Raw genomic sequence first — 19,585 nt, forward strand, 5'->3', positions numbered from 1 at the left:
ACTAATTTTACTCTTTATAGCTAAAATATGAAGCATCACCAACATCAACTTGTGTTACTTACATCTACCAGGAAATCAAAGACTCGGGCATGCAGGGCCTTGGCCAGCGCATCCCGGGTGTAACAGGCCTGCTCCACGTTGAGGGTCACGTGGATGGATTCGGATTTGCCTCCCCACTTGCTATCCATCTGCCGGCTCGTTAGCTTTTCTTTTAACCGGTCCTGGTTTATCCCTAGCAGATACGCAGGAAAAGCTAAAACTGTAGAACATAAAACAAAACAATCTTTCAGAATCGTAACAATGCCAATTCATCTCACAAACATACGGAGGCACTTATGTGCACATGCGCATGTGTGTACACAGAAGGCGCAATTACGGAGCCCCAAGAGCTTCTGTTCCAGTGAAGGCTGCTTATCAGTCATCCCACACACATCCATCTTCTTTGTTGTTCCTGATTGTTTTATTATATGAGTCAATTCCTATGATGACTGAGACTTCCAATAACACAAATCAGGGATTCAAGAAGGGTGGCAAACCTGTCCCTCCTACTGAGATCACAGTTAAAGTGCCTAAAATGGACATCTCTCAAAGCTTCCAGCAAGACAGCACGGAAGGAACTCAATCAAGAAACATTTCTTTGGCTCCAAATATTGTTTTCTTCCTTTCTAGTACAATGTTTTCAAAGCATTATTTTTGAAGCACCTGGTATTCCTGAACTAATAATTACAACCAATCCCATGTTTATTGAGTATTTAGCATGTGTAGGGTTACTAAAGAGAGAGAAAAAGATAGAAAATATGTGAGAAATCTTGAAAGCAATCTAGACGAGGCAAAAATAGTGTGCCAAATAAAGAACCCTCGGAAAAGCTGAAAACGTTAACACAGAGAGACAAGATCTGGAGAAATTAGAAAAGGAAGATATTACTACTTGCTGGGGTAGTCAAGAGATTGGGGCTGGGCGTAAAGGATGAGTAGGATTTGTGCGGATGCAGAGAGGAGAAAGGCGTGCACCAAGGGGAGGAAGCAGAAGTGTGGGAGGCATGCTGGAGATGGCACATGGTCTACAGTGTGTGGACTGGCACTGGCTACAGCTCAAAGTTCAGGACAGATTAAAAAGGTGAACACAGATCCCAATTCTGGGGGTCCTTAAATGATATGATACATTTGGGCTGGAGGCAAAAGGAGGTCTGAATGTCTAATAAAGAAGGGTGTTATGAGAAGATCCCTCTGAGGGTAGCATATGGAGTGAAATGAAGGGGATGGTGGTGTTCACATGACAGCACACCCATCCCGCCCTAATGTCACAGAGCATGGTCATTAGTGGTCTTCAGATAGAAAAACTGAGACTTCCACAACTCAACATCTTATTTCAGACCATGAAACTTACCAGGAAGGGCTAGTGGTATAAATGGGGTTTTCTGGATTTCTGGGCAAAACGTTCTAATATAAATACATGACACCATTCTTCGACATGAAAGAATGCTCAGATTTTTCCAATATGAATGAAAGATTTTTATAGATGCAAATGAAAATTTTGAACTTGGCTATGAGTTTTCTTTTTCTGCATAATGCTTTACCAAAATTATCTGATAAAAGTATTTTGTTAAAGGCCTTATGATAATGCCAAAAAATCGCAAGCCTCCCAATGAAGGATAATCTGCTTCAATTTCACAGATGGTGTTAGAATATAACGGGCTGACATTTCTCAGTATACACCTTCCAATGAGATTAAGTCAGTGAATGCATTTTGAAAAAGTGTAATGCCAGAACAAGACATTTATCATCTATATGAGTGTTTCACAAAAACACTTGGAGCAATGGAAGGGCTCCCTTTTAGAAAGGACATGTGAACAAAATCAAATGCACTGATCTGAAAATGGCCATTGTACTTAGTTTAGTTTTAGTGTTAACACATGTCTAGGAATCTGGATGTGTCTTCCACTCAACTAAAACTTTCTGTGCACAGAGTGAGGACAGATGACATTCATAAATCAGACCGGACACATGTGGGGTTGCTGTGAGAATCAAGAGACATTTACCAACATATCCAACATATAAGAAGTCTTCGATAAGGGAAGAGTATCATGTTGGTTTTATCATCAGAATCTTATCTCACTAGATGCAGTGGACATTGTCATCAGTGGTTTATAGGACAGTCACAAAAGCACCTCTCATTACTTATAGGAACTCTACAGTGAACAGGTTTATAAAATGAATAATTAGCCTCAATCTCTCTGTTTTGTAAATATGCCTTTCTCCCAGGCCCTAACCATGTTCCCACATGGTTAATATATTTGGTTAAAATGTTTATGCCATTATCTTTACAACCTTCGCTAAAGACATAAAACAATAAGGGTGCGGATGAGAGTCCCTGAGACAAAAGAGAGAGAAGGGGCTGACAAAGACACAGGCTCTACTTCCATCTTGTGGTCCTTTTCTGCAGAAGAAGGCATGGAGGGCTACAAGCACTCGCAACACAAGGAATGCAATCAGAGCCACAAGCTTGGGGAAACAGCTAAGGAGACTAGAGAGGAAATATAGCACTTGGCTTGAAAAATAATCCATGCCATGTTTTTCAAACTTTTATGGCTGGTGCCTGTCCTGATGCCAAAATTACAGGGCTGCTAATATTGACTCTCTTCAGGTTGTGAGTTTCCATTAGGCAGTTGTGCGTGTGTCTGGATGGGACTGTCAGTATGCAAGCCTGGAGAACTGGGGAGAGACAGGAGGCAGAAAGCAATGATTTACTTTAAAATGTGGGTGTATAACTCGAATATAGCTAATCAGAGTCATGGAAAACATAGAAGAACCTGCTAAAAAGTAGTATTTCCACACATTTACATAATGAAGACACATTACTATTACTGCATTAAAGTGTAAAGCAAAGTTACATTTAATTTTTCCACCTAAATTTGAAATAAAGAGAGAAAAATCAAAAACGTGTAGAAAAAAGTTGAATTTTTACAAATTTAAAAGAAACAGCATGGTAAAAAGGGTTCATCTGTCTTTGGTATTGAGTTTCTGTGCTTTCTCATCTGTGAATAGTAACAGGGTAAAGGAGGGGTGCTGTCCCCTGTACTTTTCCTCCTGACTGTTATCAAAGTAGTGACTTTTTCTTTCAATAAAATTCTTAGTCGAATCTGAGTCATGGCACCGAAAAAAAAAAAAAATTCTTCGGTTAATTTGGTGTTTAAGACCTGCCATCTCACTGCATTGCTGTTGGACAGGTAAACATGTACCTAAGGTGAGATTTGTTTGACTTCACAGTAACGACAAGGTTTGATCAAGGAAATTTTATACTTCCATTGGTCCAAGGTCAGGTAAAAACACAGCTTGTTTGGCTGGACACGGTAGCTCATGCCTATCATCACTGCACTTTGGGAGGCCAAGGCAGGAGGATCATCTGAGGTCAGGAGCTTGACACCACCTTGGCCAACATGGCGAAACCCCGTCTCTACTAAAAATAGAAAAATTAGCCAGGCATGGTGGTGCATGTTTATAATCCCAGCTACTTGGGAGGCTGAGACAGGAGAACTGTTTGAATCCAGAAGATCGATTCAAGATAGCGCCACTGCACTCCAGCCTGAGTGACAGAGCAAGACGCCGTCCATCTCAAAACAAAAACAAAAAACAAAAAGCCTGTTGTTATTAATGGCTATTTTGCTTTAGTAGGCCTTTTCTCATGAAAATCTTACCTTTTTTTTTTTCTACACTGTAATAGCTAGAGAAAGTCTGCTTTCTTCTATCATAAAGGCATGGACTACCACCTCCCTCTACAAATTTATTTCATAGATAAACTATAATATGAGAAAGATGATAGAAACCAAGACTATTCATTTCAGTAGTGTTCATTCAGTCTTGTAACAGCAGAAGACAGAAACCACATTAAGGCCCAACAATAGATGACTGCTTCAATAAATAAATAAAAGTGTAGCCAACCAATGGAAGGTTATGAAGCTATAAAAAGGGCAGCCAGGCGCAGTGGCTCACACCTGTATCCCTAGCACTTGGGGAAGCCAAAGCAGGAGAATGACTTAAGGCCAGGAGTTCGAGACCAGCCCTGGCAACTAATCAAAACCCCATCTCTTAAAAGATAAATCTCCTTATGAATTGATATAGAATAATCTCTAAGATAGATAGATATATAAAGAAAAACATACATATATATATATATATATTTTTTTTTTTTTTTCTTCTTTTTGAGATGAAGACTAGCTCTGTTACCCAGGCTGGAGTGCAGTGGTGCAATTTCAGCTCATTGCAACCTCCGCATCCTAGGTTCCAGCAATTCTCTAGCCTCGGCCTCCAGAGTAGCTGGAATTACAGGCGCGCACCACCACCAAACCTGGCTAAGTTTTGTATTTTTAGCAGAGAAGGGAATTTCACCATGTTGGCCAGGCTGGTTTCAAACTCCTGACCTCAGGTGATCCACTCACCTCGGCCTCCCAAAGTGCTGGGACTACAGGCATGAGCCACCATGCCTGGCCTAAGACACATATTAACTGAAAAAGCAACTGTAGAACATTGTGTTATAAGCCCTATGATGGCACAACAGTGGGAAAAAAGAGTGGCTGTGTGTAGTCGTTCTGGAACACACATCCCTTAAAGGCAACACAAGGGACTGGGAACCTTGGTTACCTCTGACAAGGGTAACAAGTGAACTAGAAAAGGTAGAGAAGGGAGAACTTTCACTGCATTCCACCCTGAGCCACGTTAATGTATTACCAAATGAACAAAGCCCCAAATCAAAGGAGACTGTTGGGAGGGAGGCCCATTTCCTAGACCTCTCTGGCTTCCATCTCCGCCTTTTCCCACCTCCATGCCTCCAGCACCTCTAGGCAAGGAATTTCATGGGCAGTTGCCAGTGCTGGGCCTTACCCATCTGGCTGAGAAGACGACGAACTCTGGACATCAATGTGCAATACAACACCTCTTCGTTCAAACATCTAGGGAACTGTTTGCTGTTTCAGTGTCATGATTTTGTTTTCAAGCAGAAAGAGGCAGTAAATTACTTTACTATCCCAAGAAGGCAAAAGAAATCCAGTCTACTTCAACAGCAACTACAACCAGAGCAACACTCTTACATTAAAAGGCCAGGTGTTCATGATCTTACTGGAAACATAGGCGCATGTGTTAAACTTCAAAGACAAGGTATGCAAAGTTTAGAAACACATTTATCAGTATTATGATTGGTAGGTCACATTTTTAGACTTGATGGAAACCCTGTATATTTATAGTTTTCTACTCCCTTCCGTGGTAAACATAATTCATCTTTTTCTTTATAAGATAGACATCAAAAGTTAGCAGAACTTCCCTCTTTTATCAGAAAAGAAAACAAAAACATTAAAAAAAAGAACCTTATTTGGAATGGAAATATCCCCACTGCATTGTCAGCAATGAGTGGGATACTATTTATTACTAAGCATCTAAATTTATCATCCTTAAAGAATGCTGAGAAGGGAAGAATGTCTTCCTGGGTGGCTAAAGGATGTGTGGGTTCTGAGAGCAGTCTGCAAGCTGTTGATGTCTCAGAGGCTGAAATCACATGCCACTGTATTTATGGTACATTTCGGGCACATGTAACCAACAGCATCTCTCTACAGGAAGAACCCTGATTTTTCTCTCAAAGAGGAAAAATGATCATTTAGGTGTAGAGGCTCCAATGATACAGATGTGATCATTCAAGGTGATCATGAGATATGTAAACACAATAGTCAATGTCCATCTTTCTTGTGTTCAGAAATCCAATCTAATCCAATCTGTGAAACAAAATGAAGTTGTGAGCTTCCCATGTTTACACGTATTATATTGCTTGCTTGCTCTTTAAAACCCTGAGGTGAATTTAGATCTTTAAGACCAGTTACTGAAAAGCTTTTCATAAAGAGACTAAATCTTTTGCAATATTAAGCATTACTCTAATCCTCATTAAAGAGATTACTTTATCTTTAAACCTAGATGTGAAATCCTCCCAGCTTTCCCCGGGTTAACGATCAACTGAAACAATTAATCATGGATGGTGTGGGACTTGGAAAGGCTGGGGAAAGATAAAGAGAGGGGCAGGTGCATAGAAGAGGTCTGGTCTCTTGTAAAGCCATTCTGTTCTGCCACAGAGGACATGTAGATTTCTCACTTCTTCCCAATATTCCCACTTGAGATAAGCAAAGGAAAGTGCTGGGTTACTTCTAATCGCAGCTAGCCACCCCCCTCATTTAATGGCCACGTGCCAGGGCTACGCACACTCTTCACTCTCCACAGCCGCGTAGTTGCCAACTTCTTTGAAGCTGATATTTCCCAGGTGGAGAATTCCTGCCACTATCTGCAACACCAGCGTTTGCTCTTCTGCAAAGATCCCAATCACATTCATGGCGTGCTGGAAGAGAAAAGAGAAACTATCCAGAGAAGCTGGTCGTCAGCTTTACAAGCACTTAAGGAAGAAGCCAAAGCAGAGCAGCTGCTCTAAATAAGGGTGTAGCAAGTACAGACAAGTTAAAAAGAAAAAGGAAGAACATAGGCTGGGCCGTGCAGTCACACGTGGCTTAGCTTGTGGTGACAGCGGGATGTTCTTGTACATGATCCCTGCCCAGTGCACACATTCTTCTCAAGTTTTAAAGTCATGCTGGAAGGGCAGTTCTGTCTCTAAGCACAGCATGCCATCCTCCAGAAGTAAGGGAATACTCCAGGAGGAAGATACTCGGAGGAGTGGTAGTTGTACACAAAGTCTCCCAAGCCCTAGCTTTATCCTTTGATGTGTTCTTGTTGCCAGCTTCCCCTTGAAGGTCACTGCTGACCTTTCCACTTACTCAAAATGGACTCAAGAGATCTTTTCCTTCATCAGGAGGGATAAGAATATATTATAACTGCAAAAAGATCTTAATGAAAAATCTCCAGGAAATCCAATAAAAGCATCATGTAAAAGTCTAGTTTCTGAGGCCCCTTAAATGCAATACATACCACTAAATGTCTAAATCTTAGAGAACCATCTCCTAGGAAAAACTATACTCTAGGACCAGTGTGCAGACTCCTTATCGGCACTTTTTCTCCCAGCTGCTTTGTGGCCATATGACCTGTTGATACCATTTTGTTTCCTGGCACCCAGGACACAGTCTGTCTGAACTTTCTATCCGTTTCAGGCACAAATGTACTGAACCCACATTGCTCATTCAGGGTCTACCACTCAGTTCTAGATCTGGGCTGAGGAATAGTTCCCGGCTTGAAACAGACTCAAAGGGTAGTGGTAATGAAGCCCTTTGAGGTTAAGTGGGTGTTCGGCCTATCTCCAAAACCTTCTAGATTGACTCATTTGAGTTCCTGACCTCAGGATAGAACCCCTCCGTAATCTACCTAGTTTCACAACTTGGACCATAACATACAGGCAATGTGAAGGGCATGGCACAGAAAAAGAGTCCTCTGCTTGGTGCAATACAGAGGGGAGGAGAAAGTCTTCAAAACCAGAAAAGAAATGATCAGAGAAAAGACTAAAGATGGTCGAAAATTTCTAAGCCTAAATAAGCCCATAAACGTGCTGTTTGCTTAGCCTTTCTAAGAAAATGGCTCACAAACTGTGTAGACCATAGCAAACAGACTACACTCAACATAGGAATCATTTTTGCCTGTTTATCAGAGCTCCTGCAGGGGGAGAATGATGAATTCATTTCTTTTTAAGTCGTCCTCAGGCAACTGGCACATGGCTATTTAAGGGCACTGAAACATGTATGCGCATACAGGGTGCTCACAGAGAACAAGGGGGACACTGCATGCGGCTCCTTGCCTTATTGACGTTCACCACCCTTTCCACCACAGGAAATGCCCAGCTGGGAGAGCAGATCCTGCCTGGCCCTGTGCCAGCACTTACCAGAGTTTCCTGAAACTCTCGCCTGTCGTCAATGTCATCAACCTTGTATGAGCCCGAGAGGCTCAGGTAGTAATAATAGTCCATGCTCGTGATGCCAAGGCTGTGCTTCTGCTCTGCAGAGGCGCCCTCGATGAGCTGGAGTAAAAGAACATGGGTTGAGCCACGGTGTGGACCACAAGACACCCAAAGTCACCTCATGCATCCTGCAGCCGCCACCCCCAAGTCCAGTGATAAGGTCTTTCTATGTATGCTTTCTAAAATTATAGGCAGTCTTGGCTTCCAAATATGTACTTGCTGTAGCCCCAAGTCATCTCTGCAAATTTTGGCTCCTAACTCTGGAAAGACCTGAACAAGCTGAGGATTTTTCCTTTGTCCACTGAAAGGAACTGGACGGCCACCCTTGGAAGAGTGGAAAGCAAAACAGATTATAATTACCTAGTTCCTGCCCAACTTGCTACAGCTTTCTAAAGTGGAGCTGGCCTTTCCATGCTTCTCACTACAGGGTGCATATTAGAAAAGAAGGGTGCGGTTGCTCACTCTCTGGGGTATTCTGAAACCTCCTGACCCATGACTGTCCCTTGGCCTTTGTTGTTTTTTATAGACAGGGTCTTGCTGTATCACCCAAGGTGGAATGTAGTGACACAATCTTGGCTCACTGCGGCCTTGATCTCCCAGGCTCTGGCAAATCTTTCACTTCAGCATCCTAAGTAGCTGGGACTATTGGCATGCATCACCACGTCCCGTTAATTTTTTAGCTTTCTGTAGAAACAGGGTCTCACTAGGTTGCCCAGGTTGCTTTCAAATTCCTGGGCTCAAGCAATTCTCCCACCTCAGTCTCCCAAAGTGCTGGGATTACACAGGCATGAGTCACCACGCTCAACTCCTTGGCTTTTTGTTGGAGCTCTGATGTCTGCCTTAGGAGGGGCAAGATCCTCTTACTGGGCTTTAACCAATGGTGAGCTAGAAAATGTTTAACCAATCAACCCTTGAGAAAAAAACTGATTTGTAGTGCTTGCCAATATTCATGGTATAAATATGCCCACCATGACTGATGTCAAACCCTTACCAAAGATATCTCACACAAGGAAGAGGGAAGAGACGTGCCTTGCCCATGTGAGCCGGCTCCAGCACACCCTGGCTGTAACCCAATAACATTTAGGAAAATAGAGACAGTTCCCATCCATGCTTCCCAACCTTCATCAACTTGCACAACGCTGCCCTGGCTCCCCTCCCCGCACAGGGGCGTTATCTCCATCACTGAGAAGCTCTAGGTCTCCCCGTGACACCAGGCTCCCTTCATTTCCTGGCCTATCTCCTGAACATCTCTTTGTACCAGCCCTTCCTTTTGTTCCTCTCTTCTTTTTGGTCCTCTCCCCACCCATACACTATATACTACCTCTAACTTGCATCTTCAAATCTCCCTTCATCTCCCTTCTCTAAATCTCTTCTATCTACAAACACGCTACTCTTTGCCTTTTTAGAAGCTTTTCCTTGACTCTGAACTTCCCCCAGCTGTAGAATCTACTTCCACGTCATGACATAACCACCTGCATCCCGGCTTCTTCCCTCACCACTCTGATGGAACCCTTTTGTGTGGCTACTTTTGAGTGCCTAAATCCAACAGCCTTTTTTTTTTTCGGCCCCCACACTCCAGCTCACCCCTTTTCCCCCAAGAGCCCTGAGCATTTGATCCTGCTGCTGTTCCTGAGGCTCCCTGGGCTTGGCGACACTGCAGGATCTTGGCTTTCCTCCTTCTCCTTTAATTACTTCCCTGTTGGCTTTGCTGGCTCTTCAGTGCCTCCCCATCCTACACATCCAGAAAGTGCCCTAGTCCTGTGTGGCATGATTTTCTCTCCACATTCACTCCCACAGGAATCTCATGTATTTCGTAGCTTCAAGAATTACTTTCATGTCAGAATCTTGAATCCCTGAGCCCCTCAATTTCTAGCCTCTGTTCTGGTGGTTTCTGATCTAAGGGCAGAGGACTCCTGGAGGGCTGGTGTTTGCATTTATTTAAAGAAGTCCTGGCATCCATTATCCACTTCCGTCCAGCACTCAATCTTATTTATGTGAAATATATAATTACTTTTCACTTGTCTATACATGTTGCTTTCATTAATACAATTTTTTAAATTACTGAATTCACAGAAGTTTTGGTCATTTACATATGTTTTCAATCAACAGATACCAACTAAAAGAATTATTTGGCATCACCTAAGATGTGTGTGTAATTGAACAGACTGAATGTGAGCTACTCCCACAATTTAATGTCCTTCTAATCCAGTGATTCCCAAACTGAACATGAAACAAAAGAAACAACAAAAATCAGTGACCAGGCCTTTCTTCAAACAAAGTCTAATGTGGATCCTCAATACCTAAAACAATAAGGACATAGAACATAAAAAATTTGGTTATTAACATCAATATATTTTTTAAGTACTTAAAACCCTTTTACAAAAGTAGCTGAATCAGGGTCAGGCATGGTAGCTCATGTCTGAAATCCCAGTACTTTGGGAGGCTGAGGTGGGTGGGTCACTTGACTTTAAAAGTTCAACATGGTGAAACCCCGTCTCTACTAAAAATACAAAAAATCAGCTGGGCATGGTGGCGCATGCCTGTAATCCCAGCTACTCAGGAGGCTGAGGCAGGAGAATTGCCTGAACCCAGGAGGCGGAGGTTGCGGTGAGCCGAGATCGCGCCATTGCACTCCAGCCTGGGTAGCAAGAGCGAAACTCCGTCTCAAAAAAAAAAAAAAAAAAAAAAAAAGTTCAAGACCAGCCTGGGAGACATGGTGAAACTCTGCCTCTATGAAAAATATAAAACTCACCCAGTTGTGGTAGCATGTGCTTATAGTCCCAGCTACTTGGGACGCTGAGGCAGGAGGATCATTTGAGCCCAGGATGCAGAGGCTGCAGTGAGGCAAGATTGTGCCACTGCACTCCAGCCTGGGTGACAGAGTAAGACGCTGTCTCAAAAAAAAAATAAAGTAAAATAAAAGTAGCTGACTCAGATGAGTGCTGAAGCCTTGAACACAACCAAAAAGCACCCTGCAACTGCTCTGGCCCCAGACTCTCCAAACTTCTGAGGGTCTACATGAAGACTTTTCAACTTGGCATTAAAGATCCCAAACCCATCTCAAATCTTTCCTTCAATAGCTCATGTTCTGGAGATCGCTGCCTGGCACACAGGCTGAGGCTCAGCTCCCTGACTGGCCTCTCCCACCTCCACTGCTTTGGTGCAGGTCACCTGTCTTCCCTGAAAAACCCCCCTCCTTCACACCTCTCCTACCACCCAGCCAAAACCACCCACATCCACCCATATGAATTCCTTTGGCAAAGACTCAAACACTCCTCATTTTGTTTTGAAGTTACATCAACACTCTCTTGATGATTTAGCTTTTGGGAATTTCCATCTTGTCACTCCAGTTAGAACTCATTCTCCTTGAGGGCAGGGACATTCTGACCATTCTGTACACTGACTTGTGCCATCTGTACACTTCCTGGCTTGCCAGGCTACAGTCTCTGCCTGAAGTCGGAGAAATATTTTCGTGTAGATATACAGGAAGTGGGTGGGAAAGAAGTAAAACGAAAAACCTGGTAAAATATGTGAAAACTCCGCTCTCCTGGGTTCCTCATCACCACCCTGGATTTTTCCAGAAGGAAGTTGGAGATCTTTCCACCATCTGGTTCCCCACCTGGACTGAACTGGATTTCAAAGTATTTTCCCTGCAAGAAAGTTAGGGATTTCCTTCAATGGTTGGTGAACAAAACATGATGTCCCAAACAGCCTTTGAATACAGTATATAATTCAAGGAAATTCATTAATAGAAGACACATTTTGAATTACACCTGATTCAAGTCTAGACTTCCTCACCATTTTCAGTCACACAATAACCCGTGCTTTTGTCCAGCCACACGATTCTGTTATGAGAGAGCATCTGCCATTGTAGCATGACTAAATAAGGATCTGCTCTATTTCTTGCTCATTTTCCTCCACTAGTTGACTGCCTGCTCAACTGGAAAAAATAAGGCAAAAAAACAGCATGGCACCCTTTCAGAGGAAGAACACTCTTGCTCTGTCAGACTTCATCTCATGGCTTTGAGCAAAAATCCTCAATCCCTCTTACCTATGGAGCATCTAAAATGCTTATCTAAAATGAAAACACTTTATTAAAAATAAAGTTCTTTCCAGCTACTCATGGGCCTAGGGATTTTTGTCACTGTCCTTCTTACAAAAATTCCTCTTTAAATGGCTGCTGATAGGGAACAAAAGAGAATAAAAACCTAGACTTTAGTTGAAAAGGTATCTAGGTTGTTATATTAATTATATACAGCCAGGAGTGGTGGTTCACGCCTGTAATCCCGGCACTTTGGGAGGCCGAGGCGGGTGGATCAGTGGAGGTCAGGAGTTTGAGACCAGCCTGATCAACATGGTGAAACCCAATCTCTGCTAATAACCCCCAAAATTAGCTGGGTGTGGTAGCAAGTGCCTGTAGTCCCAGCTACTCAGGAGGCTGAGGCAGGAGAATTGCTTGAACCCAGGAGGTGGAGGTTGCAGTGAGCCAAGACTGCACCACTGCACTCCAGCCTGGGCCATGGAGCGAGACTCTGTCCAAAAAACAAAATAAATAACAAAAAATTATATATATGATTATCATAACAATTATCATATATATATACATATTTGTTATTTTTTTTCTCACTAGAACTTAATTTCTCTCCCGTCCTCAGAAACTTAGGCACCCTCAGAGTCCAGAGGGTAAATACAAATAAAGGTAAAGAGGGAGCAGTTAGGCCTACAACCGAACTGGAAAATCCTTTTCCAGCCTCGCCGCATTCACATTTAATATCATAAAAATGTGTATGCTGACTAAATCCACCCATCTCAGGGATAAATTCATCTGGGTTTTACGTCTATGACTGGAGCTGTAAACTCAGTAAGGGCAAGAAAAGTACAGTGCACACTATGCAAATGTGTGAATATATGCTGTGTTCCTGTTCTTAAGTTAACTATTACAGGTGTCAAGAAAGACCACCAAAGGCAGCCAGCCTCTGACTGTCTATGTTTCTTAATCTGATGACCCTCTTCCTCCCAGTGAAAAACAAAAACACCCAGCAGCACCAGGCACAGAGAACCACCAGCCATCGCTCTGCAGAATGTCACTGGCACCAGAGAAAATCTCACTGAATAAGAGCTTCGTCACCTTCACCATCCTTTGCTTTTGGCATGTAATAGAGGCAATATTTCAGTGCCTATCCCCATTCCTCATCAGTTGAGGGAAAGTGAAACCAAACAGAACACCTGACCTTCCTGGGTCAGGGGTGGACAGAGCACACTCCCAAGTCCTCCTAGCAGCGGTGCTCAACCTTGGCTGCCCCTTAGAAACACCTGGGGAGCTTTTCCAACATGCTGGTGCCTGCTATTAGCCCAGACCACACACATCAGACTCTCTAGGACCAGGGCCCAGAGCTGTATGTTTTTCAAAAAGTGCCCAGCTGATCTTTATGTGTGATGAAGCTTGAAACCACTGCTCTAATATAATAAAATGCATATGCATGGCTCAAAATTGTCATATGAAAGTTAAAATTTCTAACAAAAGGTCAACATATTTAGGACTGCTGTATAGCAGCCTGGAGGGAAAGAGGAAATTTTATAAAGGAAATAAAATGTTGCTTTTGCATTTTGATAATGAAATGAAAAGAAGTTTCAACTCAACTCTTGGTAATGATGTATTTCTTAAGCTGGGTACTGGACACATAGATGCTCATTGCATTATTTTTAAATCATGTTTGAAATATTTCATAATACATTCTCTAATTTGAAAAGATTTATAAGTGTTAAATATATACATTCTTATGCTTCATAACACCTGTCCCTTTTTAAAAGTGAAATTACCCATAATTCTACCCTGATGCCATTTCTTCATTCTCTTGCTTAATTAATGTCACAGATGTCAAAATTTGATTTACATACCCCTTAGTTACATTTTATATAATGTGCACATTTTAAAAACAAAAACAGGAAAATATTGAAGATATTGTTCTGTAATCTGTTTTTCTTAATTTAACCTTATGAGTATCTTTTAAAATAAGTAAAATTTGGTAAGAAACTTATGAAACTTATTTGGTAGGAAACTTATGTAATTTATTCTAAAGTAATTGTTGGACAAAGATAATGAATGATTAAAATTTTAATAACAATTGCCCAATCACTCTCCTGGGAGAATATGTCAGTTTTCAACCAATAGCGTGTTTTCTCCATTATTATCAATCACCTTAATGTTTGCCCAATTGAGAGACAGAAAATGATATGTGGTTTTAATTTACATTTCTCTCATCCATGATGGTGAATAGTGTGAGAGAGAGAGAGAGAGAGAGAGAGTATGTGTGTGCATATGTGTGTGTGTGCGTGTGCGCGCGCGTGTGTGTATGTGTCTGAAATGTCTCTTCCCATCTTTCCATCAGGGTTGTATAAAATTTTGCAATTAGAAAAATAAGAAAATGTTGAGTGTTTTTGTTATTTACAGAAATGGACCAATGAATCCTTTAAATGCAATGAACAATGTATATTGTAAAAATCAATGAAATTATCAATTTAATTATTTTTTTTTCTGGTCTCCAAGGAATCCAAGAAAGGGGAAAAGGTAAATGAAGAGTTAAATTTGGACAAGCCTATTTTTACAAGGCAGATTTAGATTGAAAAATTAAGAAAAAGGTTCAAGTGGAAAATTTGTTTAAATCTTCTTTCTTATTTTGTTATCTGGAAAATTTCTTCAGGATAACACAACTCAGGCATTGGGCCCAAAAATATAAGAGACAAAACAAATGAGTAGTTTGAATAGTATTAGAAAGCAAGGGAAGTAAGGGCAAGTCTAACAGACAGAACCCACCAGGGAACTTGACAATTATTATGTGAGCACATAGTAAAAATTCTCTTGGAAATAGAAGCTTCCTTCCAAAATAGACAGTGGAAAAGAAAATTGTTTTTCTCCAAAATTCCTACTTATTTATTTTAAAATGTTCCAGAATCAGCCTCACAGATGGCTCTGTGAATGCTTTAGTGCCAGACACGATCTATGGTTGAAAAAAGATGCAAAATCTATATAAATCAAGGTTACTGGGTAAACATTTGTTTCTTTGTAAATGTGGCTTTTGTCAAGGGGAACATATTCATACTGATCCTTGCCAGCTTTCCTATCTACCCCCTCTGGAGACACCCAGACAGAAATATGACTAAATGAGCATTCACAACAATGCATTTGGTTGACATTTTCATTACCAGTTAGGTAAGCCAGTTAGAAGGCGACCTGTGAGCGTAGGTCAGTCACTTTTGGATGTCGTAGGTTGTATGAGTATGGCATACGACAGATGCACAGAGCCAGAGGGCTGGGGTGGGCAGGCAGCTCGCTCTAGGGACAGAGAAGAGGAAATTTCTCTCCAAGGTGCCAGATCAGTCCACCTCTCTGCACCCTTCAGTCTACGGACCAAGTTCTAAGAAGTGAAACCGTTGCTAATGGGAAACGATACCTGGGACGCCCATCTACTCTATTAGTTCTACGTCTAGGAAAGAAGGTCTTGTCTCCAGGCCATTAAGACAATTCCTCCAAGGCCAAAGATGCCACTTTGATCATTTACTTTCCTTAGTAAGGCAACTCAAGTGGAAAACTTGGATAATTTTCAAAATTATCTTGTTTGTATCCCTGAGGCACACACAAAAAATGGCAAACTGCAGCTTGGCAGCATGCTGCTAGAGAAAATGAAGGAAAGATTAAAGGGGTGGCCCCCTGATGGTATGTGAAAAGCTCCCATTTCCTGTGGGATACTGGACTTCAGTCAGGGACATCAACATCATCAATCAAGCGACACTCTCTGAAACAGGGAAGAGACTTACAAATCGGCTGGAGTTGTTGTTCCGGACGGTCTTGGCATTCCCAAAGGCCTCCAGCAGTGGGTTGGACTGCAGGATAATGTCCTTCACGTGCTGTCCCAGCAAACAGATTGGAGGTTAGGAAGGTGTGAACACCTACCACGCAGTGTAAGCCCAACTTTCTCTAAGGACCTGGTTTCTGAATGTATTAAGGTGAGGGGCCCCACATCCATGTGGGGTTTCGAGTGGATTTATTCTTCCACCATGACAGACCTCAATCTGTTTGCGTGTTTGGGTCTTCCAATTCCCATGGTTTGATGAAGGATCCCCAAGAGCCAGGGTGCCAATGGAAATCAGGAACTATTCATACAAACATTCTCAGCTTGGGCTTCCAAATTGGTTGCTGTAGCTTCACCTTGCACTTGTGGGTGTGCCAGGTGTCAAAGCAGGAAAGAAAGTAAAACAGTAGACGAAGGGCTGTCTCCTTGCTGTTCGGCCAGGGTCTTTATTCTCACTACCCCTTCCCAACTACTCCACCAACACATCTCATCCCACCTCCACCTGCTCCACTGCAAGTTATTTTACGGAAAATTAATCCACTTCTCCCCAAACAAGGTTATGCAAATACAGCCTGGTGTTTCTCAATCTTTAATATGCACGAATGACCTGGGGATCCTCTCAAAATGCAGATGTGGACTCAGGAGGTTGGGGTAGGGCCCAAGAGTCTGCATTTGTAGCCAGCTCCCTGGTGTTGCTGGTTTTGCCAGCAATGATATACACTTTGACCGGTAAGGTGCAACAGCGGATTCTGTGGAACAAGTCCTGGCCTACTAGACAGGAAGGATTTGTTTTTCAAACATCCCCGTTCTACTGAAGTGTGCAAAACACACCATAGACATGAGACTGCTCAATAGACAGAATTTGATGTTGGAGAAGTCTTTCAACAAGTGAGTCATTCCTTGTACTTCTAATTATTCACATGCTATGGTTAAACATGGTCCAGAAATAACAAGTCTTCTGGCTTGTGCTCTTTAGCTACTGACTAATTCCAAGCCAAGGGCTCTGTATCATTGTCCTCACAGGAAAACAGGAAGGGAAAAATCAACATTAACTGTCTGCAGTCTGGCTACTAGGTCATGGGGGTGTAGCAAAGAGAAGTAAATTAAGGCACTCATTACTAATTGACTATGTAACAGCCAAAGTGTTCTTCCGGCACCCTTCTAAACATTCAGAAGAAAAACTGCCATGAGAAATGAGAACTGGCCTTTCCTTGTGACTAGAGAAGCATTCTTAGCAATCACGCCAAGGGCAATTCTGGGTAATCCTTTCATGGGTCAGTATCAAAGCTTAGAAACATAATTCCAAGCTGCCTACTTTCTTTTAAAAACCCATGGAATGATATAAACTTTGCTTTTCTTTGTAAAATCAATTTTGAATTTGTGGATCTTCATTAACTTTCTTTTTTTTGCTGGCCAGATAATACCTATACCATTTAACCACACTCAGCTTCTCTCAGGAAGAGAACAAAAGACAGAATCTTCTTCTGTCTTTTCTCTTTTTAAATTATGGGCTTTAAAAATGAGAATCTTTATGTATCTATCTATCCATCCATCCATGCATCCATCCATCCATCCACATGTATTCATCAATGATCAGTGATATTCAACAGAATTTTGTGCCATGTGGCAGGCATATCAGGGAAAAGAGAAAAAGCAAACTAAGGTAAAAGGGCAGCCCATCAGCCGGGCCTGGTGGCTCATGCCTGTAATCCCAGCACTTTGGGAGGCCAAGGCAGGCAGATCCCAACTGCCAAGGGATTGAGACTGTCCTGGCCAACATGGTAAAATCCTATCTTTACAAAAATACAAAAATTAGCTGGGCATGGTGGCACGCACCCGTAGTCCCAGCTACTAGGGAGGCTGAGGCAGGAGAATCGCTTTAACTAGGGAGGCCAAAGTTGCAGTGAGCTGAGATCAAGCCACTGCACTCCAGCTTGGCAACAAAGCAAGACTCTGTCTCAAAAAAAGAAAAAATAAATTTTAAAAATAAAGTGTAGCCGATCTGCAAAACAGCATCCTGGATTCTTGTCTCCATGTCAACCCTCTCAAGATCTGGAAGAATCACAGGAATAGAGAAAAGCAAATGGACTGAACCACATGAACCTATGTTCTAGAGCTGCCCTCACTGTCCAACATGAAAGCCATAGTCACACGTGGCTGTGGCTACCCCAACTGAGATGTAAGTGTAGAATACACACTGGATTTCAAAGACTTAGTACCAAAAAGATATAAAGTATCTCATTAATTTTGTTACATTGATTATACAATAAAATGGTCATTTTTTATATATTGGGTTAAATAATATTATTTTACAAAGTTATTTCCTTTTTTTCTTTTTACTTCTTTTAACATGGCTACTAGAAAATTTAGAATTACATATATGGCTTGCTTCACCTTTCTACTGGTCAGAGCTACTGTCCATCTTCCTTTCATTCAGAGCAAGAGGCCACTTTAAGAACCTTCACTCTGTAGCCTTAGTTTGCTCTTTCTCTTTTTTCTCTGATATGTTCACCACATACCACAAAATTCTGTTGGATATCACAAATCAATAATGAATAGATATGGATGTATGGATGGATGGGATGGATACATAAATATTCCCAGTTTTAAAGCCTGTAATTAAAGAAGGGAAGAGATAGAAGAAGATTCTGTCTTTTGTAGTTAAATGGTATAGGCACGTCTGGCCAGCAAACAAAAGACAGAAAGAGTTAATAAAGCTTCAGAAATTCAAAGGAGGAATGTTTGGCTCTGCCTTATGCTTTCTGATTTACCAGTACAGTACAGAACACTACTTAATTAATAGATAGGGGCCAGACATGGTGGCTCATGGTCATAATCCCAACACTTTGGGAAGCCTAGGAGGGTGGATCACTTGAGCTCAGGAGTTTGAGACGAGCCTGGGCAACGTGGTTAAAACCCTGTCTCTACCAAAAATACAAAAAACTAGCCAGGCATGGTGGCGTGCACCTGGGGTCCCAGCTATTTGTGAGGTTGAGGTGGGAGGATCACCTAAGCTGAGGAGGAGGAGGCTGCAGTGAGCCAAGATCTCACCATTGCATTTCAGCCTGGGTGACAGAATGAGACCCCATCTCAAAAAAACCACAATAAAGGTAATTTTATGTGTCTTTTTTTTTTTTTTTTTGACTGAGTCTTGCTTTGTCGCCAGGCTGGAATGCAGTGGCACGATCTTGGTTCACTGCAACCTCCGCCTCTTGGGTTCAAGCGATTCTCCTGTCTCAACCTTCCGAGGAGCTGGAACTATAGGCACATGCCACCATGCCTGGCTCATTTTTTGTATTTTACTAGAGATGGGGTTTCGCCATATTGCCCAGGATGGTCTCAATCTCTCACCTTGTGATCTGTCCCCCTTAGCCTCCCAAAGTGTTGGATTACAGGCATGAGCCACCATGCCTGGCCAACTTTACGTGTCTTTTAAAAGCCTACAGCCAATCATGGGAATAACATTAAATAATTCTGATTTAAAAAGCTAATCTTTGGAATGAATTCTGTCACCAGTGGTGCATACTGGTGATGAGCACTGAGCGTGGGCTGCCCCTTATGGACCTTAGCTCACCATCACCATCATCCACAGCTCGCTCTCTCAGGAACAGGTTTTACTCATTCCTGCCAATGTTGAGTTTAATTTTCACCTCTTGAGTATCCTCATTCTCTGGGTCTTTTCTCTTTCCTAACATTTCCTTTATACTCTTTAGTCTTTCTTTTTTCCTTCCGTTTCCCCTTTCTCTGTCTCTGTCCTTTAAAATTTTTGTAAGTTTCTTGAATTGGCAACTGGTTCACATTGTTCAAA

At 42.0% G+C, this 19,585-nt stretch overlaps 1 protein-coding gene across 1 annotated transcript in view; it reads right to left on the bottom strand.

The window, feature by feature from the left end:
- Nucleotides 1-19,585, bottom strand: part of MYO1E (myosin IE) — a 230,912-nt gene that overhangs the window by 73,401 nt on the left and 137,926 nt on the right. Inside the window, exons 6-10 of the mRNA XM_037739750.1 lie at nucleotides 15,743-15,832; nucleotides 11,446-11,577; nucleotides 7,853-7,987; nucleotides 6,238-6,370; nucleotides 63-259 (exon numbers count right to left, since the gene is read on the bottom strand). Of these exons, the coding sequence (XP_037595678.1) occupies nucleotides 63-259; nucleotides 6,238-6,370; nucleotides 7,853-7,987; nucleotides 11,446-11,577; nucleotides 15,743-15,832 (687 nt within the window). The remainder of the gene's footprint in view (nucleotides 1-62; nucleotides 260-6,237; nucleotides 6,371-7,852; nucleotides 7,988-11,445; nucleotides 11,578-15,742; nucleotides 15,833-19,585) is intronic.

The sequence above is a fragment of the Cebus imitator genome, unplaced genomic scaffold (assembly GCF_001604975.1).
Source record: "Cebus imitator isolate Cc_AM_T3 unplaced genomic scaffold, Cebus_imitator-1.0 Scaffold74, whole genome shotgun sequence".
Classification (NCBI taxonomy): Eukaryota; Metazoa; Chordata; class Mammalia; order Primates; family Cebidae; genus Cebus; species Cebus imitator.